The sequence below is a fragment of the Bombina bombina genome, chromosome 5, assembly GCF_027579735.1.
Source record: "Bombina bombina isolate aBomBom1 chromosome 5, aBomBom1.pri, whole genome shotgun sequence".
Classification (NCBI taxonomy): domain Eukaryota; kingdom Metazoa; phylum Chordata; class Amphibia; order Anura; family Bombinatoridae; genus Bombina; species Bombina bombina.
Window position 1 is genome coordinate 400833388 of NC_069503.1, and position 22047 is coordinate 400855434.

Sequence of the window (22047 nt, forward strand, 5' to 3'; positions counted from 1 at the left end):
TAATGTCACTGTTGCGCCATATTTTCTCCACTTCATGATGACTGTCTTCACTGTGTTCCATGGTATATCTAATGCCTTGGAAATTATTTTGTACCCTTCTCTGACTGATACCTTTTAACAATTAGATCCCTCTGATGCTTTGGAAGCTCTCTGTGGGAAAGACCAACTAGAGCAGCTGAACTTTATTTGGGGTTAATCAGAGGCACTTTAAATGATGGCAGGTGTATGCGGACTCGTATTTAACATGATTTTGAATGTGATTGCTTAATTCTGAACACAGCTACATCCCCAGTTATAAGAGGGTGTACACACTTATGCAACCACATTTTTTTACTTTTTTTTTTTTTGTTTTCTTCCTTCAACCTAAAAGATTTCAGTTTGTTTTTCAATCGAGTTGTACAGTTTATAGGTCATATTAAAGGTGGAAAAAGTTCTGAAATGATTTATCTTTGTCTCATTTTTTTACATCACAGAAACCTGACATTTTAACAGGGGTGTGTAGACTTTTTATATCCACTGTATATATATATATATATATATATATATATATATATATATATATATATATATATATATATATATATATATATATATATATATATATATATATATATATATATATATATAACCTGTCCGTATTGCCCCTGTTTATACCCGTTGATACAAGATGATTTTGCTGTTTTTAAGCATTATTAAAAGTTAATTTTTATTTTAAGAAGCTTTGTCTGGATCACCTTTTTGATACATGATATATATATATATATATATATATATATATATATATATATATATACATACACACATACATATATACACACACACACTTGCCTAGATGTGCTAATTGCCTGTGCAATCATTTCTATTAATTTACTTTTGCGATATGGAGGATTTTAATCTCATGCTTTTATCTACACCATAATTTTAATGAATGTTGATTCTAGAGCTAGGTAGTGTATGAAGGACTAAAATTGTCAAATCCCTGAGGTCTTGTAGAATTGTTATCAAATGATACATTCCTCCAGGTACAGAGTATATGAACTGTGTATGTGCACACCTTATAAAACCTTGATGTTCCCATGCACATAGCACCTTTTGACTACGGCCCCACAAGTCTCAAGACACAAGTCACCAAAGTGACTAATGAAGCATACAGGTGCTCACAATCTTCCTCTTGCATAAACTGTAAAGAAATAAGAAAATACCGACACTACGCTAATTAACTTAGCCCTGTGCAATCTGTTACAGATTGAATCAAGAATGAGAGAAGCCTCCAGGAGAAAACATCTGTAAGTGGTAAAAAGGGAGTGATTCGTTATTGTCCATCAGCCCTGTAAAAGGCATCATCTCACCTCGTAAATATTAACTAGGTGAGTCAAGATAACACAATCTTCAGAACAGAATTACAGGAAAAGTGGGCAAAACAAATTATGAAAGTACCTATGCATAATTAAACATTTCACATGGAATTATATTTTGAATTTAAAAGGACATTAAAGTAAAAGGTAAATGCTTTTAAAGTGTTTTACATGTTTATAATGATTAAAAGGGACAGTGTACACTCATTTTCATATAACTGCATGTAATAGACAATGCTATAAAGAATAAGATGCACAGATACTGTTATAAAAATCCAGTATAAAACTGTTTAAAAACTTACTTAGAAGCACTCAGTTTAGCTATGTTGAAAAGGTAGCTGGAAAGCCCACTGCAAGTGGGAAATAAGACCCTCCCCCTCTTTTGCATATGAAAAGACCATTTACACAAACAGGAGCAAGCTGGAGAAGGTAACTGACGGTATTCACATAAAACTTTGGGGCTTGGTTAGGAGTCTGAAAATCAGAGCAATGTTATTAAAAAATAAGCAAAACTATACATTTAAAAAAAAAAAAAAAATCTTTATGGGCTATATAAATAGATCATCTACAAAACATTTATGCAAAGAAAAAAATAGTGTATTATGTCTCTTTAACCATCAGGGATTCATTTTGTATCACATTGTAAGGATATAAAGCACATTCCTTATAACGAAAAATTTCACAATGCCCTCCCAAGTAGCACTTTGAAAACCTGGGTTAATGATGCTGCTTTTTGGACTCAGGAGCCTAGGACAAAGCACAATTTGTAAACACAAGCAAAAGGGTGTTTAAAAGTGCCTTTAATGGAGTTAACGTAACAACACAACCTTATTTTTCACAGGGGTATTTAAACATTACAGTACATGCAATAGTTTAATTAAAACTATATTTTAAATGTAAGTGTAATAACTGTTTGAAAGGTTCAGTGGCATTACATCATAGGGCAAACTATCAATGTATAATATACAACACAGAGAGGTTTGTTGAAGCCAGTTATGTTAATCTTCTTTCCAATTAATACAAGAAATAAACTAATCTATTTACTGAAAAAGAAATGTATTGTAGAACCAAGATTTTTATTGTTTTCACTAAGAATTGTAAAGGGCAATGAAGAACAATTACTAAGAATTGTAAAGGGCTTGTCTCACCTGTGGAGTCCCAGACATATCTAGCTTCTAGCCCTAAGGCCCTGCAGCATAAAGTGAAGCAATTGGCCCACTCTCCACAACGCCCATGTCTCCATTCCAGAAGCTTTCCAGGGTCATTGTACCTAAGAAATATAATTAAATACTTTAGTATATAAAGATATAAAAGTGCAAAAAGAAAATGCAGTAATATGTTAGATCCTTCTTTTATTGCACTATTGCTTGTATATAAATGTCTGTTTAGCCCTGCAAAGAGATTAAACACATAGGGCCAGATTACAAGTGGAGCACTAAATATCGCTTGCATGCAAGCGATTTTAGCGTTCCCCTTTGTAATACCAGCGCTAAATATCGCTTGCATGCAGCGATATTAGAGTTCCACTTTGTAATACAAACGCACGATAATGTGCGCTGGTATACAAGTTAATCGTATTGCTAGGAAGCATTGCGCTCACGAGAGGGCGCTTCCATAGGCTCCTATAGGAGTCTCGTTCTAATGCCGTCACAGACTGAATCAGAACCTCGCGGAGCAAAAGAGGAAAGTAGCGCAGATTTCACGCATGGCTATTGGCTAAGAGGTGGAAAAGTCACCTCTCACACAAATAGCATTCTGCCGTGGGCTGCCTTAGCTTTCAGCATTAAGTATTTTATACTTCATGACTGAAAGTCCCCTTTCTTTCTTATGATACGGTGAGTCCACAAAATCATTAATTACTGTTGGGAATACCACTCCTGGCCAGCAGGAGGAGGCAAAGAGCACCACAGCAGAGCTGTTAAGTATCACTTCCCTTCCCACAAACCCCAGTCATTCTCTTTGCCTCTAGTGCAAGGAGGAGGTGAAGTAATTAGGTGTCCTCATTAAGATTCTTCTATCAAGATTTTTTTATCTTGAAGCCAGGGCAGGATTGCTCTGACCTTCCATCACAATTTGGGTATAGCTGTACTCCACGTTAGTCTCTTCAGCAGGGCTATGGTAGCTTTAAAGCAGTTAGGAACTTGTAAAGTGTGCTTTGCTGAGCTTTCCGAACATGTTGCTGCCCTGGTTTAGAAAGCCTGAGTAGGTTTACTCTGTCATTCTTTTTACACAGGTCTCTGTGAGGAGTGGCATCCTCTCATACTTTGTGAGTCGTCTGACTGCCGGATGGCTAGAATGCAGGTAAGTGCCTTTTGTTCTTCTGGGGCTAGAGGATGGCACTGAAGAGGTTAAGACCCTCTGCTTTTAAATGGAAAATATCCTTTTTGGATTATAACGGCAGTGCAGTGGCAGGCACATTATGCATGAGACATGGAGACTGTTATCCTCCTTCACAAAAAGGAAGAAGTTAACTACCTGTAGGGCTAAATTCTAATATTTTTTCAAGTAAATTAGGCAACCCTATTATGTTCCCTAGTTCATCGGGAGAATAATTCAGGAACTGTAAAGTGAGCAAATTTGGCGCATTTGTAAACATCATGATGTATATGCAAAAGCACTGTGTATATTAAGTGGGTTTTCCGGTCATCCCTCAGCTCCACTGTTAGTTGCACTTAAGGGAGCTGTTCGAGAGTGTCAGGGTTTTGTTTATTGACTTTATTTTGCCATGCTTCTGGGGTCCTACAAAATACCTTATATTAGAGGAAGATAGTCAACGGAATAGAGCTCTTTTCCGTGCCAACTTTTGGCCACGCCTCCTTTGCAATATGGAGTGGCGCCATTTTAGAGGTGGTTGAGCGCTTGTAGTCTTCTCCGCCCATTCTCCGGCATGAGAACTGAACGGAGCTGAGATTCTGCCTTCCTCTTGTTTTTGATATTTATGGAAACGTTGTTTGGTGTGTGTGAGGAATAGCTCTTAAGAATATCCTTTATTTTTAATACTCTCTGTTTTTCATCGTCAAGCTGAGGGTTAGAAGGATACATTTTTCTCAAGTGAAAGCACTGTGTAAATAAACGTCCCAATCCACATAGATTCATAAAGTTTTTCAGTGTAATTTTTATTAATGAGCACATTATTCAGACCCTTCCTGCATCATGTCCTATATGTGCATTCGGTTTATTGTATCTGTATGTACAATCTGTTTTTTAAAAAAAAATACATTTGTTTATATTAGATTTCCTTCACCTAAGGAAATACTATGGTAATTCCACAGAAAAAAATTATTTTGCTAAAGTTAGGAACAGAGGTCTGTTCCTAAATATATTTTTTTTTTTAATTGGGGCTCTATAATCTTAAAGTGACAGTCATTTTAAATGTGGGAAATCGCAAGAGGTTATTTATGAATCAGATAGTAAGGTTTCTGCTCCGCTTGCTGCTAAACATTTTGTTCTTCTTATAGTCTTATGAGGATAGGCGGTAGCATCTGAGGGTTAAACCTCCGATTTGGACAGCGTAATTCCTTCATCTGGTACTAAAGTAGTTCTCTTCAGATTCAAGCCTAAACTCTTTTTTATTTAGGAAGGGTTGGCTACTTGGTAAACTTCGACTCTCCTGTCGTTGTCAATTCTCAAGAATCTAGTGAATTTTTATATGTACTAGGATTCATCTGTAAAAACTTTCCTGCTTTAGAACGTGCTAGGAGAATTTTCTCAGGTATGGGAGAAGTCTAGGATTCCCTTTTCCACATTTACTGCCTGTAATAAGCGGTCTCCTTTAAATATCATGGTGCTCAAAGTAGTAGGGGCCATTGCTATGCTGGTAAGAGAACTTCAATCCATATTAAGGACAGATGCTCTTTTTAGGATGGAGGCCTTTATAGACAAGTGCGGCATCCTTTTGGTGCGACGCCTTGTCGGATTCCATTTTGGAGGACTCCATGAGGAGATCAAGGACAGAAAGGACAATAGTTTATTTCTGTTACTGCTTTTTGTTCCTTCGTAACTGCAGGGAAGACTTCCCCTTTGTCTTCCAAGCAGGAGCAGTCCAAGTCCTCTTGGATACCCAGTCAGTCTTGGATCAGGGGAAAGTAAAGAAAACCGCAACTATCTCTCATTCAGCATGTAGGTTTGCCCCTGAACCAGGATCGGATCCTGTGGGGGCAGTCTCAGTTTTTCTCTTGTCTGGGTACGAGATGTCCTAGATCCCTAATGGGCCATAGATATAGTATCCCAAGGTTATGAACTGATATCTACTCCTTACTCCCAAGAGCAGGTTCCTCCTCTCAAGATTATCTGTAGCCCAGATAAAAAGAAAGGCGTTCTTGAAAGAATCTTCCATCCTGGGAGGAATTGTTCTAGTTCCGGTTTAGGAACAGGGTTAGTTCCTTTACCATTCTGTCCGAAAAAATTAATTTTCGTCCTAATTTAGACATGAAATGTCTAAATAAGTTTCTCAGAGAACTGTCCTTCAAGATGGAGACTATTCGCTCCATTCTTCCTTTGTGCAAAAGGGTCAGTTTATAACTGCCTTAGACCTTAAGGATGCGTAACCTCCGTTTCCCATTCATAGGGATCATCTCAGATTTCTAAGTTTTGCTGTTCCAGCCAAACTATTTCAGTTTGTCGGTCAACAATGTTTACCACAACTCCCAGAGTTTTCTCAGGGGTTTCTGGGACGTGATTTGGTTCCGGGATTTGCAGTGGCATCCCTCCTGGATGTCCTTTTGATTCAGGCCATCTTTCTACAAGCAAGATCTCATTGGAGGTTTTTGTAGTGTTTCTTCATTCCACGAATGGAAGTGGAGCTAGAAAAGAGCTCCCTTGTCCAAGCTACATGGGTATTCTGCTTAGAAATTATTATTGATACCCTATTGATGAAGTTCTTTTTGTCGGAGGTCAGGAAAGCCAAAATCCTTCCTCTTGCCTCCTTCTGTCCACTGTTCTGCCTCAGTGGCTCAGTGTCCGATTCCGTTTGGGAGATCAGCAGTTGTGCATGCTTAGTCAGTGGAATGGGGATTATCCAGATATCTCAGAGATTCTAGATCTGTCGACTAGAGTCTCTTTCCCGTTGTGGTTTTATCAAGACCTTCGGTCTCAGGACTTAGCGTGCAAGGGGTAGCAGGCTCGTTGCCCGCATTCTAATGCAGGGACTTTGGTCCTGGGAGAAGTTCAGCTCACCCCTTTATCATTTGAAGTTGATAGTGATTTACAATGCTCTGATGGTTTGACCTCAGTTGTCTTTAGCCCATTTTATCGGGTTCTAGTCAGACAACATAGTCTCTGTGGTTTACATCAACTTCCAGGGAGGAAGTCTGAGTTCCTTAGTCATGAAGAAAGTGTTTAATTTTTTTCTGTGGGCGGGTGCTCACAATTACTGTTCATCTGCTATCTAAATTTCTGGAGTGGACAACTGGGAAGCGGATTTCTGAGTAGACAGACTTCTGATCCCGGGGAGCGGGATCTGCACCCAGAAGTGTTCTCCAGGTTTACAACAAATTGGCGCTTACCAGATTTGGTTCTGTTGGTGTCTACTCAGAATACCAGGTTCCTAAGTTAGTTTCAAGGTCAAGAGATCCTCAAGCCTTTCTAATAGATACTCTGGCAGTTCCTTGGAACTTCAAGTATATCCTTTCCTCTGTTTGTTCTCCTTCCGCGAGTCATCGTTCGAATCAAGAAGGGGAGAGAGCATTGGTTTTTCTAATAGTTTCTGCATGGCCTCGCAAGATCTGGTAGGCAGATCTAGTAGAGATGTCGTCTCTACCTCAGTGGAAATTTCATCCAAATATCGTTTCTCTTAAGCCGACTACTTGGAGTTTGAACGCTTGATTTTAGACAAGCGTGGATTTCCGATTCGGTCATTGAGACCGTGTTTCAGGCTCGTAAGCCTATCACTAGAAAGATTTACTATAAGATATGACAGGATCCAAGGATCTTTTTTCTCTCCAGGAAGAACTTAAGAGGTTATCTCTTAGTACCCTCAAGGGTCAGATTTCTGCTCTATCCATTCTTCTGCCAAGCGTCTGGCAGATGTGTCGGATGTACAATCCTTTGATCAGGCCTGTGTTTAAGTCAGTTGCTTCTTCTTGGAGTCTTAACCTTGTTCTTAAAGTTTTTCTCAGGCTCCGTTTTAGTCTATGCATTCCATAGATATTAAGTTGTTATCTTGGAAAGCTTTGTTTTCTTTCTGCTATTTTTTCTGCTCGAAGGGTTTTTCGAACTCTCAGCTTTGCAGTGTGATTCTCCTTATCTTGTATTTCTGGCAGATAAGGCAGTTTCTCGTACTAAGTTTGGTTTTCTTCCTACGTTTGTTTAAGACAGAAATATTAATTAGGAAATTGCTGTTCCTTCTCTCTGTCCTGGTCCTTTTTCTCATAAAGAACGTCTGTTGCACAATTCAGATGTTGTGCGGGCCCTTAAATTGTATCTATAGCTTACAAGGGACTTTCGTCAGTCTTCTGCATGTTTATTGTTCCTGGTTAACGTAAAGGCCAGGAAACATCTGCCACTTCTTTCTCTCTGGTTGAGAAGTGCGTTTCGTAGGGTTTATTACACTGCTGGACAGCAGCCTCCTGAGAGTCTTACAGTTCACTCCACTAGGGTGACATTTTCTTCTTGGGCTCTGGAACGAGACCTCTGTAGAACAGATTGTAAGGCAACGACAGGGTCTTCTTTGCACTCTTTTTTTAAAAATTCTATAAATTATGTTTTTGCCTCGGCTGAGGTTTCTTTTGGGAAAAAGGTTCTTCAAGCAGGGGTGCCTTCTGTTTAGGTTACCTGTCTTGTCCCTCCCATATCATCTGTGTCCTCTAGCTTGGGTAATGATTCCCAACAGTAATCAATGATTCCTTGGACTCATCATGTCATAAGAAAGAAAACAAAATGTATGCTTACCTGATACATTTCTTTCTTTCTTGACATAGTGAGTCCATGGCCCACCCTGTTTTCAGACAGTTTTGGTTCTATAAAACCTCAGGCACCTCTGCACCTTGTGTTATTTCCTTTCTCCCCTTTTCCTTCGGTCGAATGACTGGGGTTTGTGGGAAGGGAAGTGGTACTTAAAGTGAAGGTCCATTTTGATGAATTAGTGCCCAGTTTTTAATAAACCTATTAAAAACAAGGGCACTTTAATTCATCAAAATTGACATTTCACTGTTTTCTTCAAAAACTTACCTTTTAATCCTAGCAGCCGCTCCAGCACTTCCTCCGCCCATCGCAAACCGTCTTTGCGGGTCCAAAATGACGAATACCAGCTTCCTCCAATCACTGCGTTGCATCAGGCCAAGATTCCCCCCGGGGGGGGAAGCTGTAATTGGAGGAAGCCTGATTCGTCATTTCTGCCGTCTGCAGAGGCTTCCGACGGCTGGGGGAATCGCTGGATCGGCATTCAGGATTAAAAGGTTTTTGAAGAAAACAATGAAATGTCAATTTTGTTGAATTAAAGTGCCCTTGTTTTTAATAGAATTATTAAAAACCGGGCACCAATTCATCAAAATGGACCTTCACTTTAACAGCTCTGCTGTGGTGCTCTTTGCCTCCTCCTGCTTGCCAGGAGTGGTATTCCCAGCAGTAATTGAGGATTCCATGGACTCACCACTGCGTCAAGAAAGAAATACATTTATCAGGTGAGCATAAATTTTGTTTTATTTGTTCCAATGGTAAATCCTAGTGTTTCACAAACGCTAGGATTTACCATCACTTTCCAACAAAAATTAATTACAGTTTGAAATTAAAGTGAAAGCAACATTTTTAACAATAAGGATCAAAAAAAAAAAAAAAAACCTAAAAGAAAAATATGGATCTGGATAATATTATTTAACGGGATATGATACCCAAACGTTTTCTTTTGTGATTAATTTACTTCTATTATCAAATTTGCTTAGTTCCCATGATATTCTTTGAAGAGATACCTAGGTAGGTGACTAGAGAACTATATGGCAGGAAATAGTGCTGCCCTCTAGTGCTCTTGCACATGGATAACATTCTTGCACAACTGCTGCAAAAGGTACCAAGATATAAAAAAATAAAAAAATAAATTAATAATTGCACGCTCTATCTGAATCATAAAAGATCATTTGGGGTTTCATGTTCCTGAGCCTATAAAGTTGGACAACAACAGATTTGTGTATAATCATTACCTTACTGAAGATCGTTCAGCAGAAACATTTTTCAATAAAAAGGACCAATACAATATGAAGTGTAGAGATAGCCAGCAATATACATACTGATATACAGGGAGTGCAGAATTATTAGGCAAGTTGTATTTTTAAGGATTAATTTTATTATTGAACAACAACCATGTTCTCAATGAACCCAAAAAACTCATTAATATCAAAGCTGAATCGTTTTGGAAGTAGTTTTTAGTTTGTTTTTAGTTATAGCTATTTTAGGGGGATATCTGTGTGTGCAGGTGACTATTACTGTGCATAATTATTAGGCAACTTAACAAAAAACAAATATATACCCATTTCAATTATTTATTTTTACCAGTGAAACCAATATAACATCTCAACATTCACAAATATACATTTCTGACATTCAAAAACAAATCAGTGACCAATATAGCCACCTTTCTTTGCAAGGACACTCAAAAGCCTGCCATCCATGGATTCTGTCAGTGTTTTGATCTGTTCACCATCAACATTGCGTGCAGCAGCAACCACAGCCTCCCAGACACTGTTCAGAGAGGTGTACTGTTTTCCCTCCTTGTAAATCTCACATTTGATGATGGACCACAGGTTCTCAATGGGGTTCAGATCAGGTGAACAAGGAGGCCATGTCATTAGATTTTCTTCTTTTATACCCTTTCTTGCCAGCCACGCTGTGGAGTACTTTGACGCGTGTGATGGAGCATTGTCCTGCATGAAAATCATGTTTTTCTTGAAGGATGCAGACTTCTTCCTGTACCACTGCTTGAAGAAGGTGTCTTCCAGAAACTGGCAGTAGGACTGGGAGTTGAGCTTGACTCCATCCTCAACCCGAAAAGGCCCCACAAGCTCATCTTTGATGATACCAGCCCAAACCAGTACTCCACCTCCATCTTGCTGGCGTCTGAGTCGGACTGGAGCTCTCTGCCCTTTACCAATCCAGTCACGGGCCCATCCATCTGGCCCATCAAGACTCTCATTTCATCAGTCCATAAAACCTTAGAAAAATCAGTCTTGAGATATTTCTTGGCCCAGTCTTGACGTTTCAGCTTGTGTGTCTTGTTCAGTGGTGGTCGTCTTTCAGCCTTTCTTACCTTGGCCATGTCTCTGAGTATTGCACACCTTGTGCTTTTGGGCACTCCAGTGATGTTGCAGCTCTGAAATATGGCCAAACTGGTGGCAAGTGGCATCTTGGCAGCTGCACGCTTGACTTTTCTCAGTTCATGGGCAGTTATTTTGCGCCTTGGTTTTTCCACACGCTTCTTGCGACCTTGTTGACTATTTTGAATGAAACGCTTGATTGTTCGATGATCACGCTTCAGAAGCTTTGCAATTTTAAGAGTGCTGCATCCCTCTGCAAGATATCTCACTATTTTTGACTTTTCTGAGCCTGTCAAGTCCTTCTTTTGACCCATTTTGCCAAAGGAAAGGAAGTTGCCTAATAATTATGCACACCTGATATAGGGTGTTGATGTCATTAGACCACACCCCTTCTCATTACAGAGATGCACATCACCTAATATGCTTAATTGGTAGTAGGCTTTCGAGCCTATACAGCTTGGAGTAAGACAACATGCATAAAGAGGATGATGTGGTCAAAATACTCATTTGCCTAATAATTCTGCACTCCCTGTAGTGGGATTCATTTTAGGTAATGGGGTAGCTGAATAGTCATTAAAGATAAATAAACCAAACATTTTCCTTTCTGGATTCAGACAGAGCATACAAGTTTAAAACAAGTGTGTAGTTTACTTCTATTATCCAATTTACTTTGTTCACATGGCACTCTTTGAAGAGCATACCTAGATAGGTAGCATGCATTATATGGCTTTACCGTTAAACACTTTAGAGCACTTAGCATTGCTACAAAACTTTCATATAGAGCTTCTGACACATGCATGCTTCTGAGCCTACTTACCGACTTTCCAATAAAGGATACCAAGAAAATAAAGTAAATTTGCTAATATAAGAACATTAGTACAATGCATACCAAGGCGCATGGCAGAAAGAAATTGAATGCATTTCTGCCACTGCACATGCACTTTAAATGGGAATGACTGATGTCAAATGAATTTGCACCATAGGCACGGGGGTTGGGCACAATATTGTTTTGTTATGTGGGAAATGTTTAATTTAATTAGCTTTTTATGTTTGGTTATTTTTTTGGGAAAAACCTAAAATGTGTTGAATTGTGGTTTAGCAATCTTAATTAAAAGTGGCATTAAATACAAAATAAAATGATAGATAGAATATTAAACAAAAAAATTGCCAGAAAATAATGGGGACAATCATGTTTTAAACAAGCAATTAGGGGCAGCTACAGTGTGCAAATAATGGTTATGTGGAATATACCAATGTTAAGTCAGCACAAAATCTAACAGCAATTAAATTACAGGAGAAGTAGACAAAATAAATATAAAAATATACTGCAATTTTTTTTATTTTTTTTTAATAAACGTAATCTAACATTTTATGTTACAATCTCAAAGTGTTTAATGTTCCTTTCAATAGTTATTAGCAGCATTATGTGCAATGTATTTTAATGACAGCACATAGTTCAGGACACAATACACTGAATGAAGGAATTGCAGTGATAATGCAGTGCTTGCAAGTACTGTGTCTCCTCAGTGAGATTTCTCACAGAAAGCAATATTTCTGCTCTCCAGCATAAGGAGACCTGTTCCTGAGCCAATCTACTAATCAGTGGCAGCTAAATTTGCATCCAGCAGATTCATCATACTTGCATTACAGCAAAGAAGTGACATTTAAATCACAGATTGTACAAGAATTAGAGAGAAGTTGTCATCCTTTCAGAATAATGAAAAAAAAAAAAGTAAAATGCTAATAATAAAAATGTCTGCTTTATTTCCGAAACACTGCAAAAGGTATGTTTTATATATTGTGGTAGATGTAATTAAACAGTTGTTTAAATATAAATCTACCTGGGTTCCCTTTATAGAGTACGTTTACTGGGTGGGTGTAAACATATAGTACAGTCCTAGTTTATCTTTAAAGGGATATTGTACTCATTGACATGTTAAGTTATGCATTTACATGTCAGAGATAATTTAGGTTTTACTGTTGTTTCTTACTTTTCTATAGCCAAACTTGCAGATGTGAAATTTTCAGTATAGGTGGCAGTTTCAACAGGTAAAATCAGATAATAAAAATAACAAAATAAAAAAAGGTAAAGGAATAACATGTAAACAATTTAATACATTTAGAGGGTAGAACAAATCGCTGGGAACACATTAAAAGGGAAAATATATATAGTACAATGATTCTTTAATAATATTGGATCAAATACATGTATGCCAAGAGTAAAATGTAATTGAATAGTAATTGACAAAATAAATAATCCCTTCCTCTGATTAGTAAATATGAACATACTGAGCAAATCTAAAACTGGTATTTAGTCTTTGAATAAATGGGTTTTCTAGTGACGACAATCTGGATTTATAGCATACGTTTTGACTTGCCTTGATACTTACCTAGGGAATCTATTAATAAGCTGGCAGTTTTCACAGTAATGGTTTTCCACTTTGTTTGCTCCCCAGCGTAGCTCATCAGTGGAGGGGGATAAAGCACCTTTAGCTGTGGTCTGACCTCCACAGTGACTGCAAGGAAGAGTGTTCACCCACTTAAAGAAGTCCTCCTTAAACCAACGCAGTAGTTCCAAAATCAAGAAATCTTCGTCATTTACAGTGGTATCTAGAAAAACGCCACATGTACATTAAAAGAAAAATATGTTTTTACACTTGGGTCATTTTATTTCTTTGTAAATTATATATTTTTTTGCTTCTACAAAAGAACGTTTAGAAAAGCCTTCAAAAACGCCAGCAAGTTTTTGATCATCAGACTCTTAAGATCAAGGATCTGCTATTCAGAATATCTAGAATTTTATAAGAAGTCTTAATAGCTCTATATTATCCCTTTGTTAGCTATATACACAAACTACTGTTACCCTTAACAGAAACAAGGAGTTTGTCATTAAAGGGACACTCAGGTCAAATTACATTTTCATGATTCAGATACAGCATGTCATTTTAAACAACTTTCCAATTTACTTCCATTAAAAAAAAATGTCCAGTCTTTTATATTTACACTGAGGAGTCAGTTCCTACTGAGCATGTGCAAGAATTCACAGACTATACGTATATGCATTTCTGATTGGCTGATTGCTATCACATGGTACAGGGGGAGTGAAAATAGACATAACTTTGAAATTTGTTGGAAAAAAAAATAATCTACTACTCATTTAAAATTCAGAGTAAATGCTATTGTATGGTCTTGTTATCTTGCATTTGTTGATTACGCAAATCTACTGTGTTTACTGGTCCTTTAAAAGTACCAAAATTAGATGCAAAGGTTTTAATATTGGTTTAAACAATATTTTTCTACTTACTCAACTTACTTTCTATCATATTCAGACTCTGCATGTAAACTACAAAGCAGCCATTATAGTATACTATGACCTTAATAATAAAATTATATATATATATATATATATATATATATATATATATATATATATATATATATATATATATATATATATATATATATATATATATATATATATATATATATATATATATATATATAAATAATTCTATTGATGAATGATTTTTGGAGTTGATTACAATCATTTTGAAAAACATATCAAATTACTCATCTAAGAAAAATCTACATAGACTTCAATGATGATTTTCTGTCGAAAACCATTCTAAACATTTGTGAGTGACCTCTTAACTGGGATCTTTTCTGGGTTGCTTTTTTATAGTAGGACGAACAGCATATAAAATAAATCAGTAAAATCTAGAGATAGTGGATGCTTTCATTTTGGTAATGAAATACAAATTATATTTGTACTTTCCATCAGTGAGTTAAGAAAACATTTATGAAAGGAAAAGTTAACTTGCAATAATTAGTCAAAAGGTTAAGACAACTTTTCTAATTACACTACAAAAGGTTCAGAAAAGCACGCCATATTCACTCTCCAACTAGTCTATATCATCTCTTCTATTCCACAGTTTCAAGAACAAAAAAAGATAACACACAAGTTTGCTAGCCCAGTTGCTTTTAAAGGAGGTCTTTAGAGTTCTAGGTAAGGGAACTCAATGCTTCCCAGTGTTTTCCCTAGGGCCTTTTAGTGGGTGCACCGCCTGGCTGATTTTACTGACCACCAGACTAAAATTGAAGCCAATTTAAAAGAGACATTCCAGCCAAAATTGGAACTCACACGGATGCATTTCAGTTTTGAATAGAATCATTTTTGTAATATACATGTATTACCAAAAATGCTTCTAATAAAAGCTATAGCTTTTTCAAGTGTATTTAAAGGGACACTCAGGTCAAATTAAAACTTTAATGATTCAGATAGAACATGCAATTTTAAACAGCTTTCCAATTTACTTCCATTAACAAAATGTACACAGTCTTTTTATATTTACCCTTTTTCGAGTTGCCAGCTTCTACTGAGCATGTGCAAGAATTCACAGAATATATACGTATATGCATTTGTGATTGGCTTATGGCTGTCACATGGTACAGGCGGAGTGGAAAGACATAACTTTTACATTGGTCAGAAAACAAATCTACTACTTATTTGAAGTTCAGACTAAGTGCTATTGCATTGTCTTGTTATCATGCATTTGTTGATAAAGCAAATCTGCTGTATTTAATGGTCCTTTAAGTATGCTATGTGAACCAGCATTTTAAATAAAGCACTGATCTGATAATGACTAAATTTATTAATTTCTGACATGGTACAAGCCTTACTGGCACTCTGAGCAGCTGCATTATTTAAAATGCTGGTCCACTGAGAATATTTAGCTCTGCTTCCTGTGCACGTGAAGAGAAAAAATGCTAACACTAAAATAGAACAAATGCTAACACTAAAACAGTGATAACTTTAACTAGAAGCATTTTGCCAATACATGTATATTGCAAATATTTTTCTATTCAAATAAGCAATTCATCTATGTGCATTTAAATATTAAATGCTTCCAATGTCTGTTGCTCAAATTATTTAATTCATTTTAAAATTATGCAATTCATTTGTAAGTTAAATAGCTTTAAGGGACACTAAACCCAAATATTTTTCTTTCATGATTCAGATAGAGCATGAAATTTTAAGCAACTCCTATTATCAATTTTTCTTTGTTCTCTTGCTACCTTTATTTAAAAAGCAGGAATCTAAGGCTTAGGAGCCGGCCCATTTTTTGTTCAGAACCTAGGTTATGCTTGCTTATTGGTTTGCTAAATGTAGCTACCAATAAGCAAGCACTATCCAGGGTGCTGAACCTAAAATTGGGTTTAGAATCCCTTTAAAGTTAAACATGTATAAACAGAAATTGTTAAAATATTGCAAAGTATTACACTGCTCCCACCCCGTTACTTGATAATGCCACCAGGCTAGAAAAAACTTTTCTGTGGAGAGCACTACTTCATACTTAAAATTCAATAACTGAACAGTGGGCATTTGTTATTTTCTCCTTTTTTAATGACATACATTTCCATATTATTGGTCAGAAGCCATGATAAATGTTTGTATTCCGGTCTTTCTTGCCTTCAGAGTTATCATTTAGCGGTAATGGGAAGACATTATTATTATAGTTTAGATTTTAACATACTTTGAGTTCAGAAGAGGGAAATTAATTCTAGTTAATATAATATATGTATGTAGGTTATTAAAATGTATTTTTTTCATGAATTCTTCATTTATTATTTTTGATTTATTTCATTTTGAAATGTACTTACTTTTTCAAAATGGTGTTGATATTAGAGAATTCATAATTGTTTTAGACTAGAGCTGCAACAACTAATCAATATAAATCGATAATAATAGATTATTCATTATTGATTAGTTGGTCTGCACACAGCACCAGCTGCTTCACTCCGATGAGCTCCGGCACATGGTATTGTGTTTTATGGTTACGTCCTTAGTAAAAAGCATTTACTAATGACATTTTCCGGACAGTATAAGTTTCTTTTTTAAGTTTACAACTACTCCTGGCTTATGTGCAACCCAGAAATAATAAGAGGAGTCATTTGGATTGTTTATATTAAATCAGGAGATTTGGTTCTATGCTTTGCATGATATAGTGCAGAGTTTATTATTTATACTTAGCCCTAGATTGATGAGAGCTGTTACTTGAATGATGTGCACTATTATCTGTTTGCACAATTATTAGCTGATTGCTTGCTATTGCTGATTTTATGTATGGTATAAATAAATGTGTACGGCTCTGTCTTGTTATTGATATATAGTCCTTAGTACTTTTGCCTTTTTATAAAAAGGGCAATGCAGAAATAGAATTGCAGAGTTGTCGATGCAGAGAGGGCCACTCTGTGGCTTTTTCTGCATCGGCAAGCGATGGTGCCGATTGTTGGTGGGTGGGAGCCAATGCAGGGAGGCGGGTGGGCGGCCCACCGTCTGTGCGTGCTCCGGATCCTGTGATGAAAGTATCTGTGAGCACGCAAGGAGGCGGGTCTCTGGAGGGAGCGCGCACGGCCATTATAGTAAAGGAAAGGAGGGAGAGGGGAAAAATTGTTTTGAAAGGGATCCGGGAGGGGGGAAGCTACACACACAAAAATGGTTTTTTTATTTTATTTAAAAAAAAAATAAAAAAAATTATATGGACAACTGGGTACTGGCAGACAGCTTCCAGTACCCAAGATGGCGGACAATAAGGTAGAGGGGGAAGATCATAAAAAAGGCAGAATAAATATATAAAAAAAAAAAAGTCTTTTTTTTTTAGTACTGGCAGACTTTCTGCCAGTACTCAAGATGGTGGAGACAAATGTGGGGTGGGGGAGGGAAGAGAGCTGTTTAGGAGGGATCAGGGGGTGGGATGTGTCCGGTGGGAGGCTGATCTCTACTCTAAAGCTCAAATTAACCCTTCAAGCTACCTAATTAACCTCTTCACTGCTGGGCATAATACACGTGTGGTGCGCAGCAGCATTTTACTCAAAAGCAATGCCAAAGCCATATATGTCTGCTATTTCTGAACAAAGGGGATCCCAGAAAAGCATTTACAACCATTTGTGCCATGATTGCACTAACTGTTTGTAAATAATTTCAGTGAGAAACCTAAAATTTTGAAAACTGTAAGGATTTTTTTTTTTATTTGATTGATGAAAATGGTGGCACGAAATATACCAAAATGGGCCTATATACTTTGGGTTGTCTACTAAAAAAAAAAAGATAGATATACATGTCAAGGGATATTCAGGGATTCCTGACAGATATCAGTGTTACAATGTAACTATCGTTAAATTTGAAGAAAAAAAAAAATGGTTTGGAAATAGCATAGTGCTACTTGTACTTATTGCCCTATAACTTGGTGGTTGTAGATGTGTAACAAGTTTTGGGGGGTCAAAGTTAGAAAAAGTGTGTTTTTTCCATTTTTCATCATATTTTATATTTTTTTTTTTACAGTAAATTATAAGATATGATGAAAATAATGGTATCTTTTGAAAGTCCATTTAATGGCAAGAAAAACAGTATATAATATATGTGGGTACAGTAAATGAGTATATAGGAAAATTACAGCTAAACACAAACACCGCAGAAATGTAAAAATAGCCCTGGTCCTTAAAGGGTAAGAAATTGAAAAATGGCCTTGTCCTTAAGGGGTTAGGTTATTTTTAAGTTGGAATTACGTCCAGGCTTACTTTATTAAGGGGCCCCTTGCCAAGAAGGAAAACACTTTGCATTGGTGGAGCTAACAAAGATAACTATCCCACCTTGGCAAAACCCTACTTATGTATCTCAGGCACCTCAACATCATCTGAGCGCCTCTTCTCTGCTGCAGGCAATATTGCTTGCAAAAAGAGACCCAGCCTCTACTAGGAGCATGTGGTCATGTTAACATTTTTGCATTTCAATGCAAAGTTTCTGAAAAAGTTAAAAACACAATGTTATAAATAGTGATAGTCTACCTCTTTCTAATTCTAAATCTTTAAAAAAAAGTTTGTGGTTTTGTTTTGTTTAATTATAAAAATGTGCTTTGCTGCTTAAAAATTGGGCAAACAGTTGTGTTAATGTAAACATTTAGTCTGTAGTTTTATATTTGTAACACTCAGTATGTGGATTTTATTTTAAATACAGGGAAATTTGATTTATTTTAATCCTATTAGTTGATTAATCAAAAAAAAATTATCCCTCGATTAATCGATTATAAAAATAATCATTAGTTTCAGCCCTATTTTAGTAATGAATATGATGTTTGCCGTTTGTGCCGATTTCATTTAATTTAGTTCTGAAAATTGAGAACAAAGACTTTCTAATTCTTGGAAATGAAAAAGCACACAGACTTTTCAAGGCTAAGGGGACGATTTATCATGGCTCGAATGGGGCCAAATACCCCTGTTTCCGCACGAGCCTTAAGGCTCGCCGGAAAAAGGAGGTAAGAAGCAGCCGTCTTAAGACCGCTGCTCCTTAACTTGTCCGCTGCCTCTGAGGCTGCGGACATCAAAACGTCTAATCGCATACTAATCGGGTTGATTGACACCCCCTGCTAGCGGTCGATTGGCCGCAAATCTGCAGGGGGCTGCATTGCACAAGCAGTTCACCAGAACTGATTGTGCAATGATAAATGTCGACAGCGTTTGCGTTCAGCATTTAGCAATGTCTGGCAGACATGATACGCTATAGTGTATCATGTCCGCCAGACATTGATAAATCGGCCCCTAACTCTGCTATATACACACACCTTTCCCTAATTGTCTTTAACAGATAAGAACTTTATATAAACAATAGAACTGTGGCTAGCCTTGTCAGCTGCAGTCTCAAACCCAGATTGACTCATCCAAATAAGGCAAGTGGAAGGGTAGGTTTAGTTATTGAAAAGCAATTACAGCAAACAAGATGTTTTGTTTTAAAAATGTTTAGACTTGGCTGGCATGCTATTCTATAGCAGGACAACAGAAATTACAATACGCTTATTACCCTTTAAAAGGGACAGTGTACTATAAAATTGGGTTCCCCTTAAAGGGACATTGTACACTATCCATTTACTAAAAACATTGTGCTGATTTTCAGACTCCTAACCATGACCCACAGTGCAATACATGTGTTTACAGACTCATGTTAATGTTATCTGTCTTTTTATATGAAAGGGGAGGGGCGTGTCTGCCCTTTTTGTTTACCCAGCCGCCCCTTTCAGTGGGTGTCTCAGACTAACCTCATCAACAGTGCTAAACTGGGAGCTTCTAAGTACGTTTTTAAAAGGTTTTATACTGGATTTTTAAGATTTGTATCTGTGCATATTCTTCTTTATAGTAGTGTCTATTACATGCAGTTATATGAACATTGGTGTATACTGTCCTTTTAATGTGTTTCCAATGACTCTTTATACCAGTTGCAGAGCTTAAAATGTATGGGAATTTTTTCCTTTGCGTATATTTTTGTATATGAAATAGCTACAGGGTGGATATAATTTAAATCGAATCGATTAAAATCACAATTTAAATCACTAGTCAGTAAGATCGATTTAAAACATGGTTATTCAGATTGTTTTTCCAGTTATATCAGACCATTACTGATTTGGTTATATATCATTAGATATGCATAGATAGATCATTGAAATGAATGGAATTACTGGGAGGTGAACTATATCCAGTTTAATAAGTTAATCATTCATATTTGATCAACTTTTAAGCTGTACTTTATTGGAAGGAGAACAATGATTGCCTTAATAATAATATATATATTTTTTTTAACTAAAACAATATTATATTTCATTTTTAATGTTTGCCCCTCCCTCCTCACACTTCAATTTACTTCTCTTATTTGCTTTGTTCTCTTGGTATCCATTGTTGAAAAGCCTGCATAGGCTTAGGAGCAATGCACTACTGTAAACTAGCGGTTTGTCACTATCTCACCCAGTGTGTTCAGCTAGACCCAGTAGAGCATAGCCCTTCTTCAACAAAGGATACCAAGAAAATGAAGCAAACTTGATAATAGAAGTCAATCTGAAAACTGTATGCTCAGTCTGAAGCCCAAACGTTTTTTTTCACGATTATGTCCCTTTAAGGTCTATTTATCAACTATATATGTTTATTTTATAACATTTTTGCTACAAAACCAATAATATGTGATAATATCTTCAAGATAGAGAAATTGCCCACAATAATCTGACAGGAACCTCTGGAAGAGCAGGATATTGTGAACGGATTAATGAAATTAATTTACCAGAAAAATTAAATAAAATGTAAAACTAATCTATATTTCAGGATTAACAACCTTTAGATTATAATGTATCTAGAAAAGAAGCTATCTTTAGGTAGGTTTTCTTAAAAAAAAACATTAAAAAATAAAAGAAATGCACTTTATCACTTTGCTAGTGTTTTGAATTCAGCTCTTCACTGACCACGGCCGGTTGTTTGGATGCCGTTTGGACGCTGACAGATCAGATACAAGTTCTGCCCTAACACGAGGAAAGTATCCAGTTAGCTGACTACTGCAAAGTGTCAGCCTGCTCGTTTGCACTGCACAAGTGCCATCACTAATTGTGAGTTTTATTCTACTTTCTCTTTGTCCTTATCACATACGGATTTCACTTTGAGGCGCCCCTTTTCTTTTTGATTTCTATAAAAGAAGTTTATAGTATAGTCACCTACACAACCGGCAAAATCAACTATTTCAAATAACACAATAAAGGTAAAGGCAAGATTTGTAACCAATGTAATACAATTTAGCAGATGAAATAAATCTTTGGGAACAAAACAAAGAAGACAAAAAATGTACAGTACACTATCCCTTTAAATGAGAGAAGTCTTTCCAATGAGAATCTTTCGTCTACAATGTTTAATTTACTATATGGAGCCCATTCATGAACATAACTTAATAAGCTCCAAAGAAGACTGAAGAACTTTTTCTCACAGGAATCCAGGCTTTTAAATAAAGATTATGTATTTATATCACACATAGAATGACGAATGGTAAACAGTGTTTTTTCTATTACCTTCTTCGATACTTTTCGCGTTCAACAGCTGTTCTTTTGCTTTCGTTTTCAACTCAGAGACCGGTATAACTTGTAATGCCTTTTGCTGGAATTCAGGTTTCTCATACAGAAGAACATGTTGAGAGTTTGACTGTAGCGTTTTAAATAATTTTATTTCTGAACCCTAGGATTAAGAAAAAAAAAAAAAAAAAGTTATTAATTTTACACCTGAACTACAGTTTGTTGAAATTTGAAGATTATAAGGAATTGTGTTTCACATGAGCCCCAATATTAGGAAAAGATTACAGGAAATAGGAACATGCCCAGCACTAGTCTAGAAGATCAAATGCAAACACATTTAGCAGGACATGGTCAGTCCCTTTCTGAAGGAACTGAATTAAAAATTAAACGTTCATGATTCAGATAGAGCGCACAATTTTAAGCAACTTTCCAGTTCACATCCATAATCTAAATATGCACAATCATTTTATATGAACACTTTAAGGCACCAGCTCCTACTGAGCATGAGCAAGATTCACAGAATATATGTATATGAATTTTGTAATTGGCTAATGGCTGTCACATGATGCAGCGATTAGA

At 36.5% G+C, this 22047-nt stretch overlaps 1 protein-coding gene across 1 annotated transcript in view; it reads right to left on the reverse strand.

The window, feature by feature from the left end:
* NGLY1 (N-glycanase 1) overlaps positions 1–22047 on the reverse strand; it is a 118653-nt gene that overhangs the window by 81826 nt on the left and 14780 nt on the right. Inside the window, exons 4-6 of the mRNA XM_053714237.1 lie at positions 21469–21631; positions 12988–13207; positions 2504–2625 (exon numbers count right to left, since the gene is read on the reverse strand). Of these exons, the coding sequence (XP_053570212.1) occupies positions 2504–2625; positions 12988–13207; positions 21469–21631 (505 nt within the window). The remainder of the gene's footprint in view (positions 1–2503; positions 2626–12987; positions 13208–21468; positions 21632–22047) is intronic.